The 17,230-nt window shown below is 39.9% G+C and overlaps 1 protein-coding gene across 9 annotated transcripts in view; it reads left to right on the top strand.

The window, feature by feature from the left end:
* The first annotated feature begins 2,610 nt into the window (after positions 1-2,610).
* Wdr24 (WD repeat domain 24) overlaps positions 2,611-17,230 on the top strand; it is an 87,353-nt gene continuing 72,733 nt past the window's right edge. For all 9 annotated transcript variants that reach the window (XM_070096865.1, XM_070096862.1, XM_053791499.2 and 6 more), the window contains exons 1-4: positions 2,611-2,759; positions 5,069-5,183; positions 9,403-9,519; positions 14,226-14,341. In XM_070096865.1, coding sequence (XP_069952966.1) covers positions 5,093-5,183; positions 9,403-9,519; positions 14,226-14,341 — 324 coding nt within the window. In that variant the 5' untranslated portion in view covers positions 2,611-2,759; positions 5,069-5,092. The remainder of the gene's footprint in view (positions 2,760-5,068; positions 5,184-9,402; positions 9,520-14,225; positions 14,342-17,230) is intronic.

Below are 17,230 nucleotides of genomic sequence, written 5' to 3'. Positions count from 1 at the left end.
TGGGATAACCCAAAAAAGTCGAAGTGACTTATTTCCATTGGGGTCCTTTTACCTTATTATTATAATATAAAGGTTACAATATCTTATTATTATTCTATAATGAAGTTTACATCTTATTATCATACTAAAAATACTATCTACTACACGAGGGTCATTAAGACTATCTACAATACGAGGGTCATTACTAAGAATAAGGTAAAATTACACGTGTGTTAGCTAAAAAATAAAAAATCATTGCCCTTCCTTTCTGTAGCTACATTCATCAGACACCTTTTGGCACTCCTCTTGAACTGGTTCATGCTAGGACTGGCTTTGACATGCGCAGGCAGTCTGTTCCATTCCTTTATTGTTGTAGAATAAAAGGTGTTTGAAGCCTGGCCACTGACCGTGGGTACTACAATATGACGATTGTATCCTGGGTATACCTGGATGGCATTCCAGGAGTTAATGCCCCCGGCCCCAAGACCATAATCAAGCCTCGCGATAGATCAGGCCTGATGTTGCTGCTGGTAGCATTTATGTTACCTGGATTTTACCTGGAGAGAGTTCCGGGGGTCAACACCCCCGCGGCCCGGTCTGTGACCAGGCCTCATGGTGGATCAGAACCTGATCAACCAGGCTGTTACTGCTGGCTGCACGCAATCCAACGTACGAGCCACAGCCCGGCTGGTCAGGTACCGACTTTAGGTGCTTGTCCAGTGCCTGCTTGAAGGCAGCCAGGGGTCTATTGGTAATCCCCCTTAGACCCCTGGCTGTCTTCAAGCAGGCACTGAACAAGCACCTAAAGTCGGTACCTGACCAGCCGGGCTGTGGCTCGTACGTTGGATTGCGTGCTGCCAGCAGTAACATCAGGCCTGATTAGTAAGTTTATTTAGGCACAATTAGGATACATAGTGTAACTTACCTAGGAATGCCCAATAAAGTCGGACAAAGTGACTTATTTCCGCTAGGGTCCTACAATTTCTATTGGGGGGTCCTCGAATTTCTGTTGGGGTCCTCGAATTCTGTTGGGGTCCTAGACCCCATTTGGAAAATATAATTACACACTGCTAATGCTGGATGTCCCGTCCCTTCATGGAGTGCAGTCACTGGTATATGCAGATAATGTGGCTCTTATTGGCAGTGCCACTTGCCTTCTGGAGGCTCAGGGAAGACTCCAGGCTGTCCTACCTGGGCCACTAACTGGAGCCTGGAGATCAGAGTGGCCATATCACTAGCTCATGTGCTTCACAAGATAGTTGTGCCGCCTGAGCAGCTAGTTTATTATGCACCCGCAGCTCATCTTGTGAGCTGTAGTACAAAAAAAACAGGATTTAAAGAGGTCACAGTGGGTTTTTGTCAGACCCAATTGGGTAACCCACTGACAGTATGACCATTGTTTTTATAGTGATAATAAGATATTGTTTTTGAGATTGTATTCCATACTATATTGTGTATATTAACTATATGAAATAAGTGTAAAACATGAAATGAATAATATTTCTTTCTAGTGATGTGAGAGTGTTAAGTGAGGTCTGACAAAGATCCATTTTGACCTCTGTAATCCTTATTTTTTTTTTGCGCTACCACTCACAGGATGAGCAGTGCGATGCACAGTAAGATATGATATGACTCACGAAATCGTAATGACACGATTGCAAACAAACCATACCACGGGCGGGATTTGAACCCGCGGTCAGATTATTATTATTATTATAATCAAGGGGAAGCGCTAAACCCGGAGGATTATACAGTGCCTGGGTGGGGGGATGTGGAAGGCATTCAGGCTTAATTCGGGGAACTGGAGCACAGATCCAATTCCCTAAATCAAGAGCCCCTCACCAACATCAAGGAACCTTCCTTGAGGGGACCCGCGGTCAGAGAGTCTCAAAACTCCAGACCGTCTCGTTAGCCACTGGACCAGCTAGCCACAATAAGATTCGTCCAACTAGGTATATTTCTACACCATAGGAAGGTTAGCATAGGCACCACTGTGACCACAAATGCAAGTTTTTACAGACGAATGATATGATTTTGTTCGGAATTTTAACCCCGGAGGGTTAGCCACCCAGGACAACCCAAGAAAGTCAGTGAGTCCTCGAGAGACTGTCTGTCTTATTTCCGCTGGGGTACTCACTCTTGTCCCCCAGGATGTGGTCCACACCAGTCACTTAACACCCAGGTACCTGCTTGCTAGGTGAACACTGACATCAGGTGTAAGGAAACACGCCCAATAATAATTATGTAATAATATTTTTATTCCTACAAGTACATGTACATGGTATACAAGCATAGCTAACATCAGTGACATACTGCTATAAAGAAAGCCGCTTATTATGCAGAGCATTTCGGGTAAATTAGGTCAATTTTGTCACAGGGTGACAAACACCCAGGTACTCATTTTTACTGATGGGTGAACATAGATAACCAGTGTAAGGAAACACGCCCAATGTTACCACCTCTACAGGGAATCGAACCACGGACACTGTGTACTGCGAGAGGGTAACCTACCATACCATGGGACACCTTAAACTAGCCACTAAGGTGGCACAACGAACTAAAGTAACTGTCCCTCCTAATGAAGTATCAATTTGATGGAGGTTAGTTGCCGGACACCGGAAAGTTGGGTTCGTTACGGTACACGGTGTCAGTGGCCCTGTAAAACCATAAGAGAGGAAAAAGAGGAACCTAACCCGAATAATTTTTTTTTTCAGTATTTAATACTTAAGGGAGTGCAATAGCACATACTGAAGCTGTGTATGTGTTAAATAAGTGTGCTGGTGAGTGTGGTCACCTGCAAATACTGCATTATCATAACTTTTACCAGAGATTTGTTGTAAAGATGAAGTCATTGCCAGCCACTGACTAAATTTAATATTAATTAACCTTGTAATTATAAAAGTAGCTTTTATTCAGAAGAATCTGGATGTTCTATAGAGAGTAATGTAAATTTTCCCAATGATATGTTACGTACTATCGTACATTATATATCTTTAACTTAGAAGGGTGAAGGGTTCTCGATCCAAGGAGTTGGACTTAATCCTACCCCTTGGATCAAACCTTACAGCCTCTCCCAGGTGCTGTATAACCCCTAATATAATAATAATACTCTTTATTTCTGACATTAATGATATATACTATATAAAAATCCACTTGTTTTTCAGAACATTTCCTGCAAATTAGGTTAATTTTGTCCTCCAGGATGCAACCCTCACCAGTCCACTAACACCCATGTACCTATTTTACTGCTAGGTGAACATGGACAGCAGGTGTCTTAAGGAAACACGTCCTAATGTTTCCACCCGTACCAGGAATCGAACCACGGACCTCAGTGTGTGAGTGCACTAGTAACCCAGCTACGGGGTACTTAGCTACCGAGCTATGGGAAATCTAGCAGTCGAGCTACATGAAACCTAGCAATTGAGCTATGGGAAACCTACCAGTCGAGCTATGGGAAACTTAGCAATTGAGCTATGGGAAACTTAGCAATTGAGCTATGGGAAACATAGCAATCGAGCTATGGGAAACTTAGCAATTGAGCTATGGGAAACCTAGCAATCGAGCTACAGGAAACCTAGCAATCGAGCTACAGGAAACCTAGCAATTGAGCTACGGGAAACCTACCAGTCGAGCTACAGGAAACCTAGCAACTGAGCTATGGGAAACCTAGCAATCAAGCTATGGGAAATCTAGCAATTGAGCTATGGGAAACCTAGCAATAGCTACAGGAAACCTAGCAATCGAACTACAGGAAACCTAACAGTCAATTTACGGGAAACTTAGCAGTTGAGCTACGGGAAACCTAGCAGTCGAGCTACGAGACACCTCTTAATCGAGTTGCGGGACACCTGGTAATTGAGTTGCGGGACACCTGGTAATTGAATTGCAGGACACCTGGTAATTGAGTTACGGGACACCTGGTAATTGAGCAACAGGACACCTGTTAATCGAACTATGGGACACCTGGTAATCGAACTATGGGACACCTGGCAATCGAGATACAGGAAACCTAGCAATCGAGCTATGGCACACCTAGCAGTCAAGCTATGGCACACCTAGCAATCGAGCTATGGCACACCTAGCAATCAAGCTACAGCACATCTAGCAGTCAAGCTACGGCACACCTAGCAGTCGAGCTATGGGACACCTAGCAATCGAGCTACAGGACACCTAGCAATCAAGCTATGGGACACCTAGCAAACGAGCTACAGGAAACCTAACAATCGAACTATGGGACACCTAGCAATTGAGCTACAAGAAACCTAGCATTCAAACTATGGGAAACCTAACAGTTGAGCTATGGGACACCTAACAATCGAGCTATGGGAAACCTAACACTCAAGCTACGGGCAACCTAACAATCGAACTATGGGACACCTAGCAGTCAAGCTACGGGACACACATGAGTTTAACATTTCCCACTGAATAAGAAAGTAAAAAAAATCTTCAGCCAACGTAATTGGAATTAATGTTCTCTTCCTCGGATCAAACCTAATTATCTCCCATTTTTCAGGTGCTGTTCTTCTGTATGAATAATAATAATTATAATAATAACAGGTTATTATGTACAGTAAACATGCAATAAACACAGTAGTTTTAAGCATAAATTATGATAATTTATGTAGATATAACTTATGGAACCATAGAGAGGCCATTGTGACTAATTTCCATTGAAATTTCCGATTTGACACACTAGAGAGCAATTGTGATACAGTAGGTGGTCAGGCATCAATCCCCTTTTATTGCACAGTGATAAAGAAATGGAATGGATTGTCTGCACCAATGGAAATAAGTCACTTTGAATTTTTTGGGTTATCCTAGGTAATTTACATTATGTAAATTACCTAGTGTAGGATAATTGTACATACCTATGTGTAATTTGTTATTTATTGAAAACATCCAGGAAGGCTTCCTGTTGCTTAATGATTGACCATACAAGTGATTGGTCAGGACCTGAACATGCCAAAATTGTTTCCTCTGACATTTTTTTTTTTTTTGAGGGGAGGGGTTATACTAGGTAATTTATACAATTTTTGATAATTGTACTTGTGCACCTGTGCCTAAATAAATTTATTTACTATACTTCCAGGTGTATGTTGATGACAGGTTCAGAATGCGCACTATAAGTGTGACTCAGGACGTTCCTGCCAATGCTCTGGCCCTCAGTCCTGACAATCTTCAAGTTGTCATTGCTGGCCGCCATGGTAATATATTGTACAGCCTCTCCTCACTTAACAATGGAGTTCCGCTCCTAAGACCACATTGGTAAACAAATTTGACACTAAGTGAAGTGCATACTATAATGGTATAGTGGGTTTGTGTCAACCATCTTTAATATTGTTTTAATGTTGCCTTTGCACCATTTATAATATTTCTGATATATTCTTAAATGTTAATACAGTAGTGTACTGTATATTGTAATAAACAGAACAGAGGAAATCAGCTCTAATATACATAATTTAGGTATGCATACTGGTCAGAGAGACCGTCATAAGTCTAAGGCGATGGTAAACAATTATTATTTTTTTTTTTATCACACTGGCCAATTCCCACCAAGGCAGGGTGGCCCGAAAAAGAAAAACTTTCACCATCATTCACTCCATCACTGTCTTGCCAGAAGGGTGCTTTACACTACAGTTTTTAAACTGCAACATTAACACCCCTCCTTCAGAGTGCAGGCACTGTACTTCCCATCTCCAGGACTCAAGTCCGGCCTGCCGGTTTCCCTGAATCCCTTCATAAATGTTACTTTGCTCACACTCCAACAGCACGTCAAGTATTAAAAACCATTCGTCTCCATTCACTCCTATCAAACACGCTCACGCACGCCTGCTGGAAGTCCAAGCCCCTCGCACACAAAACCTCCTTTACCCCCTCCCTCCAACCTTTCCTAGGCCGACCCCTACCCCGCCTTCCTTCCACTACAGACTGATACACTCTTGAAGTCATTCTGTTTCGCTCCATTCTCTCTACATGTCCGAACCACCTCAACAACCCTTCCTCAGCCCTCTGGACAACAGTTTTGGTAATCCCACACCTCCTCCTAACTTCCAAACTACGAATTCTCTGCATTATATTCACACCACACATTGTCCTCAGACATGACATCTCCACTGCCTCCAGCCTTCTCCTCGCTGCAACATTTATCACCCATGCTTCACACCCATATAAGAGTGTTGGTAAAATTATACTCTCATACATTCCCCTCTTTGCCTCCAAGGACAAAGTTCTTTGTCTGCACAGACTCCTAAGTGCACCACTCACCCTTTTCCCCTCATCAATTCTATGATTCACCTCATCCTTCATAGACCCATCCGCTGACACGTCCACTCCCAAATATCTGAATACATTCACCTCCTCCATACTCTCTCCCTCCAATCTGATATCCAATCTTTCATCACCTAATATTTTTGTTATCCTCATAACCTTACTCTTTCCTGTATTCACTTTTAATTTTCTTCTTTTGCACACCCTACCAAATTCATCCACCAATCTCTGCAACTTCTCTTCAGAATCTCCCAAGAGCACAGTGTCATCAGCAAAGAGCAACTGTGACAACTCCCACTTTATGTGTGATTCTTTATCTTTTAACTCCACGCCTCTTGTCAAGACCCTCGCATTTACTTCTCTTACAACCCCATCTATAAATATATTAAACAACCACGGTGACATCACACATCCTTGTCTAAGGCCTACTTTTACTGGGAAATAATTATGTCGCTAAGTGAGGAGAGACTGTACTTGTTTTATTCATTAACATTAGACATTTTTGTGTGATTAGAAATTTTTGATAATTCAAGTACGCCTTTGTAATTGTGTGGATGTGTCTTTTCGAAAGAAACTAAAACATGCTAATTTTGGACCTAAAGCTCTTGCTGCTAAGTTGAATCTCTCTGTTTAAGTATTAGAGCCATGTTATAATTTTCCCACTTAGCCAGTGATTAGAGAAAAGTAAGTACACCCCAAGATGATGTGAATTACTGCTAGGCAGAGACCCTTCCCTTCCAGTAGTAGCAGAAGTAACAGGAGGTACACTTCAAGAGAGGCCAGGGATACAACAGGTGATGTTGATAAATTAGACACATGTGCAACTCTTGGGTATCTTTATTGAGGAAACGTTTTGCCACACAGTGGCTTCATCAGTCCATATGTAGGAGAAACTTGAAGAACAGGAGGAGAATGAGGTAATCAGTCCCTCAACCTTGAGTCGATGTGTTCAGTCCATCAATCTTGAATAGAATACCATTCATCTACAAGCAACAGGTGATACACTTCAAGAGACGCCAGGGATACAACAGGTGGTACGGTACACTTCAAGAGGAGTCAGGGATACGACAGGTGGTACACTTCAAGAGGGGCAAGAGATACAAAAAGTGGTACACTTCATGAGAGGCCAGGGATACAACAGATGGTACACCTCAAGAGAGGCCAGGGATACAACAGGTGGTACGGTACACTTCAAGAGGAGTCAGGGATACGACAGGTGGTACACTTCAAGAGGGGCAAGAGATACAAAAAGTGGTACACTTCATGAGAGGCCAGGGATACAACAGATGGTACACCTCAAGAGAGGCCAGGGATACAAGAATGAAATGTCCTGACAGAATGAAACCAGAGCCAGTGAATGAGGAAGCATTCCACTGTCTCTCTCCAGGATGGGCACCATGGGCAGAAAGAGGTGTTACAGAAAACAGAATAGGTGACTGCAAACCATGAGTGCCTTGTTGATAATGCCACCAGCACTATGCCCATCGCCCAGTCAGAGCAATGCTCTAATTAGGGGCAGGAGGACATTGACTGATTAAAACACAACTCCAAATATAATGAACATTAAACTGCTGTGCATATAAAGGGGCTTTTGGCATTGTACACCCAATTGTCATATTCCTTTGTACAAACATGTATCATGCTGATATAAACTTATTCTTATTTTTATACAACTTCTTGATGAAAGTGAACTTCCAGAGGGAACAAGGCATCAAGAATGTAGTTATACAAACAAGTACAAGTAATTTATTTCTTTTCTGTAATATACAAGTAATGCAGTTTATGTATAATAAAGTATTGATTGGTACAAAATAAATTCACTAGCATGCAGTGCACTTCAGGCAGACTAATCGTAATGCTTAGTAAATAAATTAACATACAGTGGAACCTCAAATATCGAACTTTCTTCGGTCCAGAAGTCTGTTCGAGTGCCTTTACCGAATTAATTTATTCCCATCAGGAATAATGTAAATTAGATTAGCCCATTTCAGACCCTTAAAAATACACTTATAAAAGCACTTACAAAAATACACTTACATAATTGGTTGTGTTGGGAGCAGTTCGATTTTTGAGGTTCCACTGTATTTTAATTTGTAAGGCACTATTAACCTTAACTTAAGGCCACTTGAATTAGCTTGGAATTATAATACTGTACTCATCAAAAATGCTGTCTTATGGATGATTGAAACTAGTTGTTAATTGGCCAATAATATTAATGTTAATCAGTTTTGAAGGGGCCACCCTTGTTTCCATATTGAATGTATAGAATTTATTTGAAATTTACAATGCAACCTGCTGTATAGCCCTTGTGGCTTAGTGCTTCTTTTTGATTATAATAATAATATTACAATGCAACCTTTTCTAAGATAGTTCAAGCAAGATAACGTATATTGGAAATTTAATACAGCTTCTCCTCACTTAACGACGTACTCATTTACTAATTACTTGGACTTACAACAGGCTCTGTGACCAGTATGCATACCTAAATAATGTATATTAGAGCTAATTTCCTCTATTCTGTTTATTACAACATGCAGTACACTACTGTATAAACATTTAAAAATATATTAAAATGTTATAAATGGTGCAGTGGTGACATTAAAATGATATCAAAGATAGTTGACACAAACCCACTACCATTATAGCATGCTCCTTGCTTAGCGATGAATTCATTTACTGACATGGTATTAAGAACGGAACTCCGTTGTTAAGTGAAGAGAGGCGGTAATCAATTCTCGAGTTAATGAATATTATATTAACTAATAAGAATTTTCTGAGGGGAGCGATTCTCTTGCCAGCAGCTGTCTCCCAAGTTCACAAGGAATTTAATGTGAATAAACACTTTAAGCCAATTTCTAACCAATTACAGTGGAACCTCAAATATAGAACTGCTCCCAACTCAACCTATTATGTAAGTGTATTTTTGTAAGTGCTTTTATAAGTGTATTTTTGAGGGTCTGAAATGAACTAATCTAATTTACATTATTCCTGATGGGAATGAATTCGTCCGGTAAAGGCACTCGAACAGCCCTCTGGAACGAAGAAAGTTCGATATTTGAGGTTCCACTGTATAAAAGTTGTTTTGCTTTTAATTAGTTATAAAGGTATTATTAGCCCTGTGAAATACTGTATTCTTTTTTTTTTTTTTTTTTGCAGTGTTCAAAATCTATGCTATTGAAGATGACGACTTTGTTGAAAAGGCAAATTTGCGCACTGGGAAACACCTAAACCTAAACTTTTCCTGCAATGATGTAGTTTGGAACCCAATAGAAGGTAAAGTAGATTGATTTAACATATACATATCTTATCATAGCAGTGTATTCTTTAATACAAATACTTTTCAGAATTCATTGATGCTTTCTAATTCAGTACTTGGTGAAATACTGTACAGATGACCCTCGCAGCCATATGATTTACACCTCATAATAAGAAAATTGTACAATGTAGAAAAATATCCTACAAAATGGCTCTTGAAACTGAAAAATGTACCGTATTTTACGGCATCAAAGACTATTTTTTTTTCCCAAAATAAGCCTTGAAAATTTACCCAGCGTCTTGGACACCAAAGTACTCTTTATCTTTTTTTTTTTTCCCCAAAATTTAGCCAAGCAGAACTGGGGGGGGGGGGCAACCGCAACACTGGAGCATCTTGTTCACCATAAATTTCTGCAGTAGCTGTTTGGACAGAGGCATAATAATAGTAATAATAATAATAATTAATAACTATTGTACTGTATATTCATTTACCTCTTAGTTTCCCTATTCTTTTTTTTTTTTTTTCAACAAGTTGGCCATTTCCCACCAAGGCAGGGTGACCCAAAAAGAAAGAAAATCCCCAAAAAGAAAATACTTTATCATAATTCAACACTTTTACCTCACTCATACATAATCACTGTTTTTGCAGGTGCTCAGAACACAACAGTTTAGAAGCATATACGTATAAAGATACACAACATATCCCTCCAAATTGCTAATATCCCAAACCCCTCCTTTAGAGTGCAAGCATTGTACTTCCCATTTCCAGGACTCAAGTCCGGCTATATAAAAATAACCGGTTTCCCTGAATCCCTTCACTAAATATTACCCTGCTCACACTCCAACAGCTCATCAGGTCCCAAATACCATTCGTCTTCATTCACTCCTATCTAACACGCTCATGCACACTTACCCCTCGCTTACAAAACCTCCTTTACCCCCTGCCTCCAACCTTTTCAAGGACGACCCCTACAGTGCCTTCCTTCCCCTACAGATTTATACGTTCTCCATGTCATTCTACTTTGATCCATTCTCTCTAAATGACCAAACCACCTCAACAACTCCTCTTCAGCCCTCTGACTAATACTTTTATTAACTCCACACTTTCTAATTTACATACACACCGAATTTTCTGCATAATATTTACACCACACATTACCCTTAGACAGGACATCTCCACTGCCTCCAACCATCTTCTCGCTGCAGCATTTACAGCCCAAGCTTCACACCCATATAAGAGTGTTGGTACCACTATACTTTCACACATTCCCTTCTTTGCCTCCATAGATAACGTTTTTTGTCTCCACATAAACCTCAACACACCACTCACCTTTTTTCCCTTCATCAATTCTATGGTTAACCTCATCCTTCATAAATTCATCCGCTGACACGTTAACTCCCAAAGAGTATCTGAAAACATTCACTTCTTCCATACTCCTTCTCTCCAATTTGATATCTAATTTTCTTTATCTAAATCATTTGATACCCTCATCACCTTACTCTTTTCTATGTTCACTTTCAGCTTTCTACCTTGACACACACTCCCAAACTCGTCCACTAACCTTTGCAATTTTTCTTTAGAATCTCCCATGAGCACTGTGTCAATTCCCATTTTAAGAACATAAGAAAGAAGGAACACTGCAACAGGCCTACTGGCCTGTGCGAGGCAGCTCCAATTCCCCCACCAGCTTAAACCAATGCCTTGACCTAGTGAGGTCAGACACTTCACTTAAGGAAGAAGCGGTGCACCCGACCTAGTAGCACAAGCTAGTCAAGTCCAACTCACACCCACCCACACCCACTCATGTATTTATCAAACCTATTTTTAAAATTACACAACGTCGTAGCATCTATGACGGTACCCGGGAGTTTGTTGCACTCATCCACAACTCTATTACCAAACCAGTGCTTTCCTATATCCTTCCTGAATCTGAATTTTTCCAATTTAAAGCCATTGCTGCGAGTCCTGTCTATGTTAGATATTTTTAGCACGCTATTTACATCCCCTTTATTAATTCCTGTTTTCCATTTATTCACCTCAGTCATCTCCCCCTTAATTCTATGCCTTTCTAGAGAGTGCAGGTTCAGGGCCCTCAGTCTATCCTAGCATGGAAGATTTCTGATACATGGGATCAACTTTGTCATCCTCCTTTGTATGTTTTCCAGTGCATTTATATCCAATCTGTAATTGATTCCCATAATTTAATCCCATCCCTCTCCCGAACACCTTAGCATTTACTTATTTTACAACCCCATCTATAAATATATTAACCCATTGACTGTTTTGGTTGTATATATACGTCTTATGAGCCGGTGTTTCAGAAGTATTAATACGCATAAATTCTAGCGGCTTCAAATCAAGCAGGAGAAAGCTGGTAGGTCCACGTGTGAGAGAATGGGTCTGTCCGGTCAGTGTGCACCACATAAAAAAAATTCTGCAGCACGCAGTGCATAATGAGAAAAAATAATGACCGTTTTTTTGGATTAAAACGCCGACTTTGAGGTGTATTTTCGTATAGTATTTATCATTGTATTCTCGTTTTCACAATCTCAGGTGATAAAATGGAAAACATATTACAGAACTAGAGATGATTTTGATTAGTTTCACGATGAAAACGACCTTGAAATTGAGCTCAAAATAGCGGAAATGTTCGATTTTTACCAATGTTCAGGAGTAAGCAAATCACACCACACATCCAATACACGTCAACTGGGGAGTCTTATATTCTTTCACTAGTGCACTGATATTATTTATACCATTTTTACAATAATGCAGTAGTCTGCATAACAGTAAATTTTATATTTTTTGTATGAATAAAAAATCAAAATAGAAAGGAATAGTAATATAAGATGGGCCTAGAGACGTGACTAATGAACAGAGGATATGTTGTTTTAGTGACAAGAATGTCTACCTTGTTTATTCTGGACCTTATTTTGAAATTGGCATTTTTTTTAATTTGCATGAAATTGGCCAAATTGCCAATTTATGACTACTTTATTGGGTAGTTCAAATCGGTAAATGGGCGGTTTCTTGTACTCAACTGATAGAAAAAATAGAGTTCTAAAGAAATAGCTATGAGTTTGGTCAACTGGATCAATGGAATTGGCCCAAAACAGGGCTCAAAGTCGGCGAAATTGCCGATGCGTATATGTCGCCGAGGCCGCTAACTTCACGGGAGTGTAATTCTGGGAGTTTTCGACCAAATTTCATACTTTTCGTGTCATTACCATCGGGAAAAGATTCTCTATCATTTCATAAGAATTTTTTTTTTTTTTTTTTTTTCCAAAAATTTTGCGACATAGAATGACAGTTTCAGAAAGGGGCTTGCGACAGTCAAAGGGTTAAACAACCATGGTGACATTACACATCCCTATCTAAGACCTACTTTTACTGGGAAGTAGTCTCCCTCTCTTCTACAGGCCATAACCTGAGCCTTACTATCCTCATAAAAACTCTTTACAGCATTTAGTAACTTACTACCTATTCCATATATGTACTTGCAACATCTGCCACATTACTCCCCTATCCACTCTATCATATGCCTATTCTAAATCCATAAATGCAATAAAAACTTCTATACCTTTATATAAATACTGTTCACATATATGCTTCAATGTAAACACTTGATCTACACATCCCCTACCCACTCTAAAGCCTCCTTGCTCATCCTCAATCCTACAGTCTGTCTTACCTCTGATTCTTTCAGTAATAACCCTACCGTACACTTTTCCTGGTATACTCAGTAAACTTATTCCTCTATAATTTTTACAATCTCTCTTGTCCCCCCTTCCCTTTATATAAATTAACTATACATGCTCTCTGCCAATCCCTAGGTACCTTCCCCTCTTTCATACATTTATTAAACAAAAATACCAACCACTCTAACACTATATCCCCCCCTGCTTTTAACATTACTGTCATGATCCTGTCAGTTCCAGCTGCTTTACCCCCTCTCATTCCACATAATGCCTCATGCACCTCCCCCACACTCACATCCTACTCTTCTTCACTACTAAAAGATGGTATACCTCTCTGGCCAATGCATGAAATTACCTCCTCCCTTTCTTCGTCAACATTTAAAAGTTCCTCAAAATATTCCCACCATCTACCCAATACCTCTATCTCCCCATCTACTAACTCCCCTACTCTGTTTTTAATTGACAAATCCGTTCATTTTCTAGGCTTGTTTAACTTGTTTAACTCTCTCCAAAATTTTTTTTTTATTTTCATCAAAATTTCTTGACAGGGCCTCTCCTACTCCATCATCTGCTCTCCTTTTGCACTCTCTCACCACTCTCTTCACCTTTCTTTTACTCTCCATATACTCTGCTCTTCTTATAACACTTCTGCTTTGTAAAAACCTCTCACCCTCCTCACACCCTCCTGCCCCCACCCTTCTATAACCACAAACTTCTGCCCCACATTCTAATACTACTGCATTTTTAAAACTATTCCAACCTTCTTCAATTCCCCCGCTATTCATACTTGCACTAGCTCACCTTTCTGCCGATAGTTGCTTATATATCACCCGAACTTCCTCCTCCCCCTTAGTTTATACACTTTCACCTCTCTCTTACTTGTTGTTGCCATTTTCCTCTTGTCCCGTCTACCTCTTACTCTAACTGTAGCTACAACTATGCAAGCTTTTCTCTGTATATACAGTATAACCATATTGAACAAGTAGGTAAAACTGACCATTATTATAGTGTTTTATAATTTTCAGAGAGTGTTCTTGCCACTGCTTCCACTAATGGTGCTGTTGTCACCTGGAACCTAAATAAAGCCTCCAGGTCAAAGATGGACTGTGTCTTCAATGATCATAGTCGAACTGTACACAAGGTAAACTTTGCTTTTCAATTTAGAAATTGATATTTTTTTTCACTTCTAAGAAATTGTGATATGTTAAGTATATACTGCAAAGATTTGATTAATTTTATCTTTGCATCATTACCTTTTTTTTTTTTCTTTTTTTTTTTAACCTACCAGCCGTCTCCCACTGAGGCAGGGTGACCCGGAAGAGAAGAAACGCTTTCACCATCACTCACACTATCACTGTCTTGCCAGAGGAGTGCTGATACTACAGTTCAGATACCCCAAACTGCAGATATTCCCACCTCTCCTTCAGAGTGCAGGCACTATACTTCCCACCACCACCCCTCCTTAAAAGTACTGGCACTGTACTTCCCACCTCTACCCCACCTTCAGAGTACTGGCACTGTACTTCCCACCACCATCCCTCCTTCAGAGTACTGGCACTGTGCTTCCCACCTTCAGAGTGCAGGCACTGTACTTCCCACCCTGGCAGTGAATGAATGCACTTGGAATATAAGAGTACACCTCTTTGAGAAGGCCAGGCTTGAGATCCAGTAGTCTCTTAAGAAGAATGCAATTATAGTTCCTTTCCTGGTCCTGGCGTTGTGATGGAATAGTAATGCAGGAAATTTTCTTTGTTAATTGGCTTGTGGCAAACCTTGAAAACTAGGGCATCATCTGTCTTGCTCAACGGGACATCAAGGAAAGGGTGTTGTTCGTCTTTTCTTCCACTTCTGTGGTAAACTTGCTGGCCAGCTCTGTACAGCTGATCTTGGAGAGTAGATTCTGAATGTTAAATTTCCATGGATAACCTTCCAAAATATCATTCACATTCCTTAACAATGTTGCGTTACTCAGGATCATGTACTTGAATTGCTCAGCATGCAACTACATGTATTTGCCAATATGGCAGTGATGGGTGAGCCCAAGGACACCCAAATACATTGTCTGTTGTTGGTAATGTTTTACAGGTAGGTTTGTAGACACCTGTGGAAAACTTAAATCTTAAACTAAGTGCATTGGTTTCTGTGTCAGACAGTGGGTGATCATAAAGGTTATTAATAATTTCTTGTCTGTCTATTGTGTTCAAGTTGCTGTGTGTATACAGAGTAGTTTCTAAGACAGTCTAATATTTTGGTATTTATGCTGTACATGCATTCACACATCTGAAATGCATGTGGCAGCTGTATTCTTCTTTTGGCGAGAAACTTTTCTAATTTTTTGCCTCATTGGCTGTCTCCCTCCAAGGTAGTGACCCAAAAATGGAAGCATATTCACCTTCATTCATATAATTGCCATCTTGCCAGAAGTGTGCTGAGATTGCAGTTCAGATGACCCTCCAGTTGCAACATCCCTACCCACTACCTCAGAGTACAAGCACTACCTTTCTCACCTATTAGTTTTTTACTGTACTTGACAGTTTTCAGAGCAGCAGCAAAATCTACTCGATTAAATTTTTTAGTGAGAATGCATTTGCTAACAACTTAGCTGCTGATTAATGCCCTGTAGAGTTTGCCCAGATTATTCAAAATAATTATAACCCTGATTAATTGTTCAGTACCAATGAGACAATTATGTTGGAAATGGATGTCATCAGGGACTTGATTACCTAGGGCTACCTCTGGGTTCAAAGTCATCAAAGCTCACATTGCTTCTCTGTATAGTCCTTGTGGCTTAGCGCTTCTTTTTGATTATAATAATAATAATAATCACATTGCTTCTCTTTGCCAACATTTGAGAAGATATTAACCCTTTGAGGGTCGACAGGCCCTCTCCGAAACTCGTTCTCAGGGTCGGCCAAATTTAAAAAAAAAAAAAAATTATTTTCTCTTATGAAAAGATAGAGAATCTTTTCCCGATCATAACGACACCAAAAGTTTGAAATTTGATAGAAAACTTACGGAATTATGCTCTCGCAAAGTTAGCGGTCTCGGCGATGTTTACGGATCGGCGATTTTGCCCACTTTGAGCCCCATTTTCGGCCAATTTCACTGTACTAGTCGACAAAAAACATAAATATTTCGCTAGAACTCCATTTTTTCTATCGAATGGGTGAAAGAAACCACCCATTTATAAGTTCAACTATCCAGTACAGTGGTCAGAATTTAGCAATTTTGCCAATTTCACACAAATTTCAAAAGATGCCAATTTCGGAATAGGGTCCAGAATAAACAAGAAAGACATTCCTGGCACTAAAATGACATTTCCTCTAGTCATTAGTCACGTCTCAAGGCCCCTCTTATATTCTTTTGCTTTCCACTTTGAATTTTTATTCTCACAAAAAATATAAGATTTACTGTTATGCAGACTACTGCATTAGTGTAAAAAATGGTATAAATAATATTGGTGCACTTGTGAAAGAATATTAGACTCACCAGTTGACGTGTATTGCACGCTTGGCACGATTTGTTTACTTTTGAAGTTTGGTAAAAATCGAGCATTTCTGCTACTTTGAGCTCAATTTCAAGGCACCTTTCATTGTAAAACCAGTCAAAATCATCTCAATTTCAGTAATATGCCTTCCATTCTATAAAATGAGACCAAGAAAACTAGAATACAACAATAAATACCATACGAAAATACACTACAAAGTCGCTGATTTATTAAAAAAAAATGGAAAAAGTTTTTTTTTTCTCATTATGCACTGTGTGCTGCAGGATTTTTTTTAGACTGTGCACACTGACCACATAGACCCATTCTTTCATATGAAGGCCTACCAGCTTTCTCCCACTAGATTTGAGGTCGCTAGAATTTATGAGTACTAGTACGTCAAAAACCCCTACGCGTAAGACGTACTAGTACGACGAAAACCCTCAAAGGGTTAAGCATGAATCCATGATGGTATACTACATGTTGGCCATCACTAATCCGGCAATCAGTTATCCGGTTGCATCAGTAATCCGGCACTAATTTCAG

The sequence above is a fragment of the Cherax quadricarinatus genome, chromosome 55, assembly GCF_038502225.1.
Source record: "Cherax quadricarinatus isolate ZL_2023a chromosome 55, ASM3850222v1, whole genome shotgun sequence".
Classification (NCBI taxonomy): Eukaryota; Metazoa; Arthropoda; class Malacostraca; order Decapoda; family Parastacidae; genus Cherax; species Cherax quadricarinatus.
The sequence above is the reverse complement of the archived record's forward strand: the minus strand, read 5'-3'. Positions and strand labels throughout refer to the sequence as shown.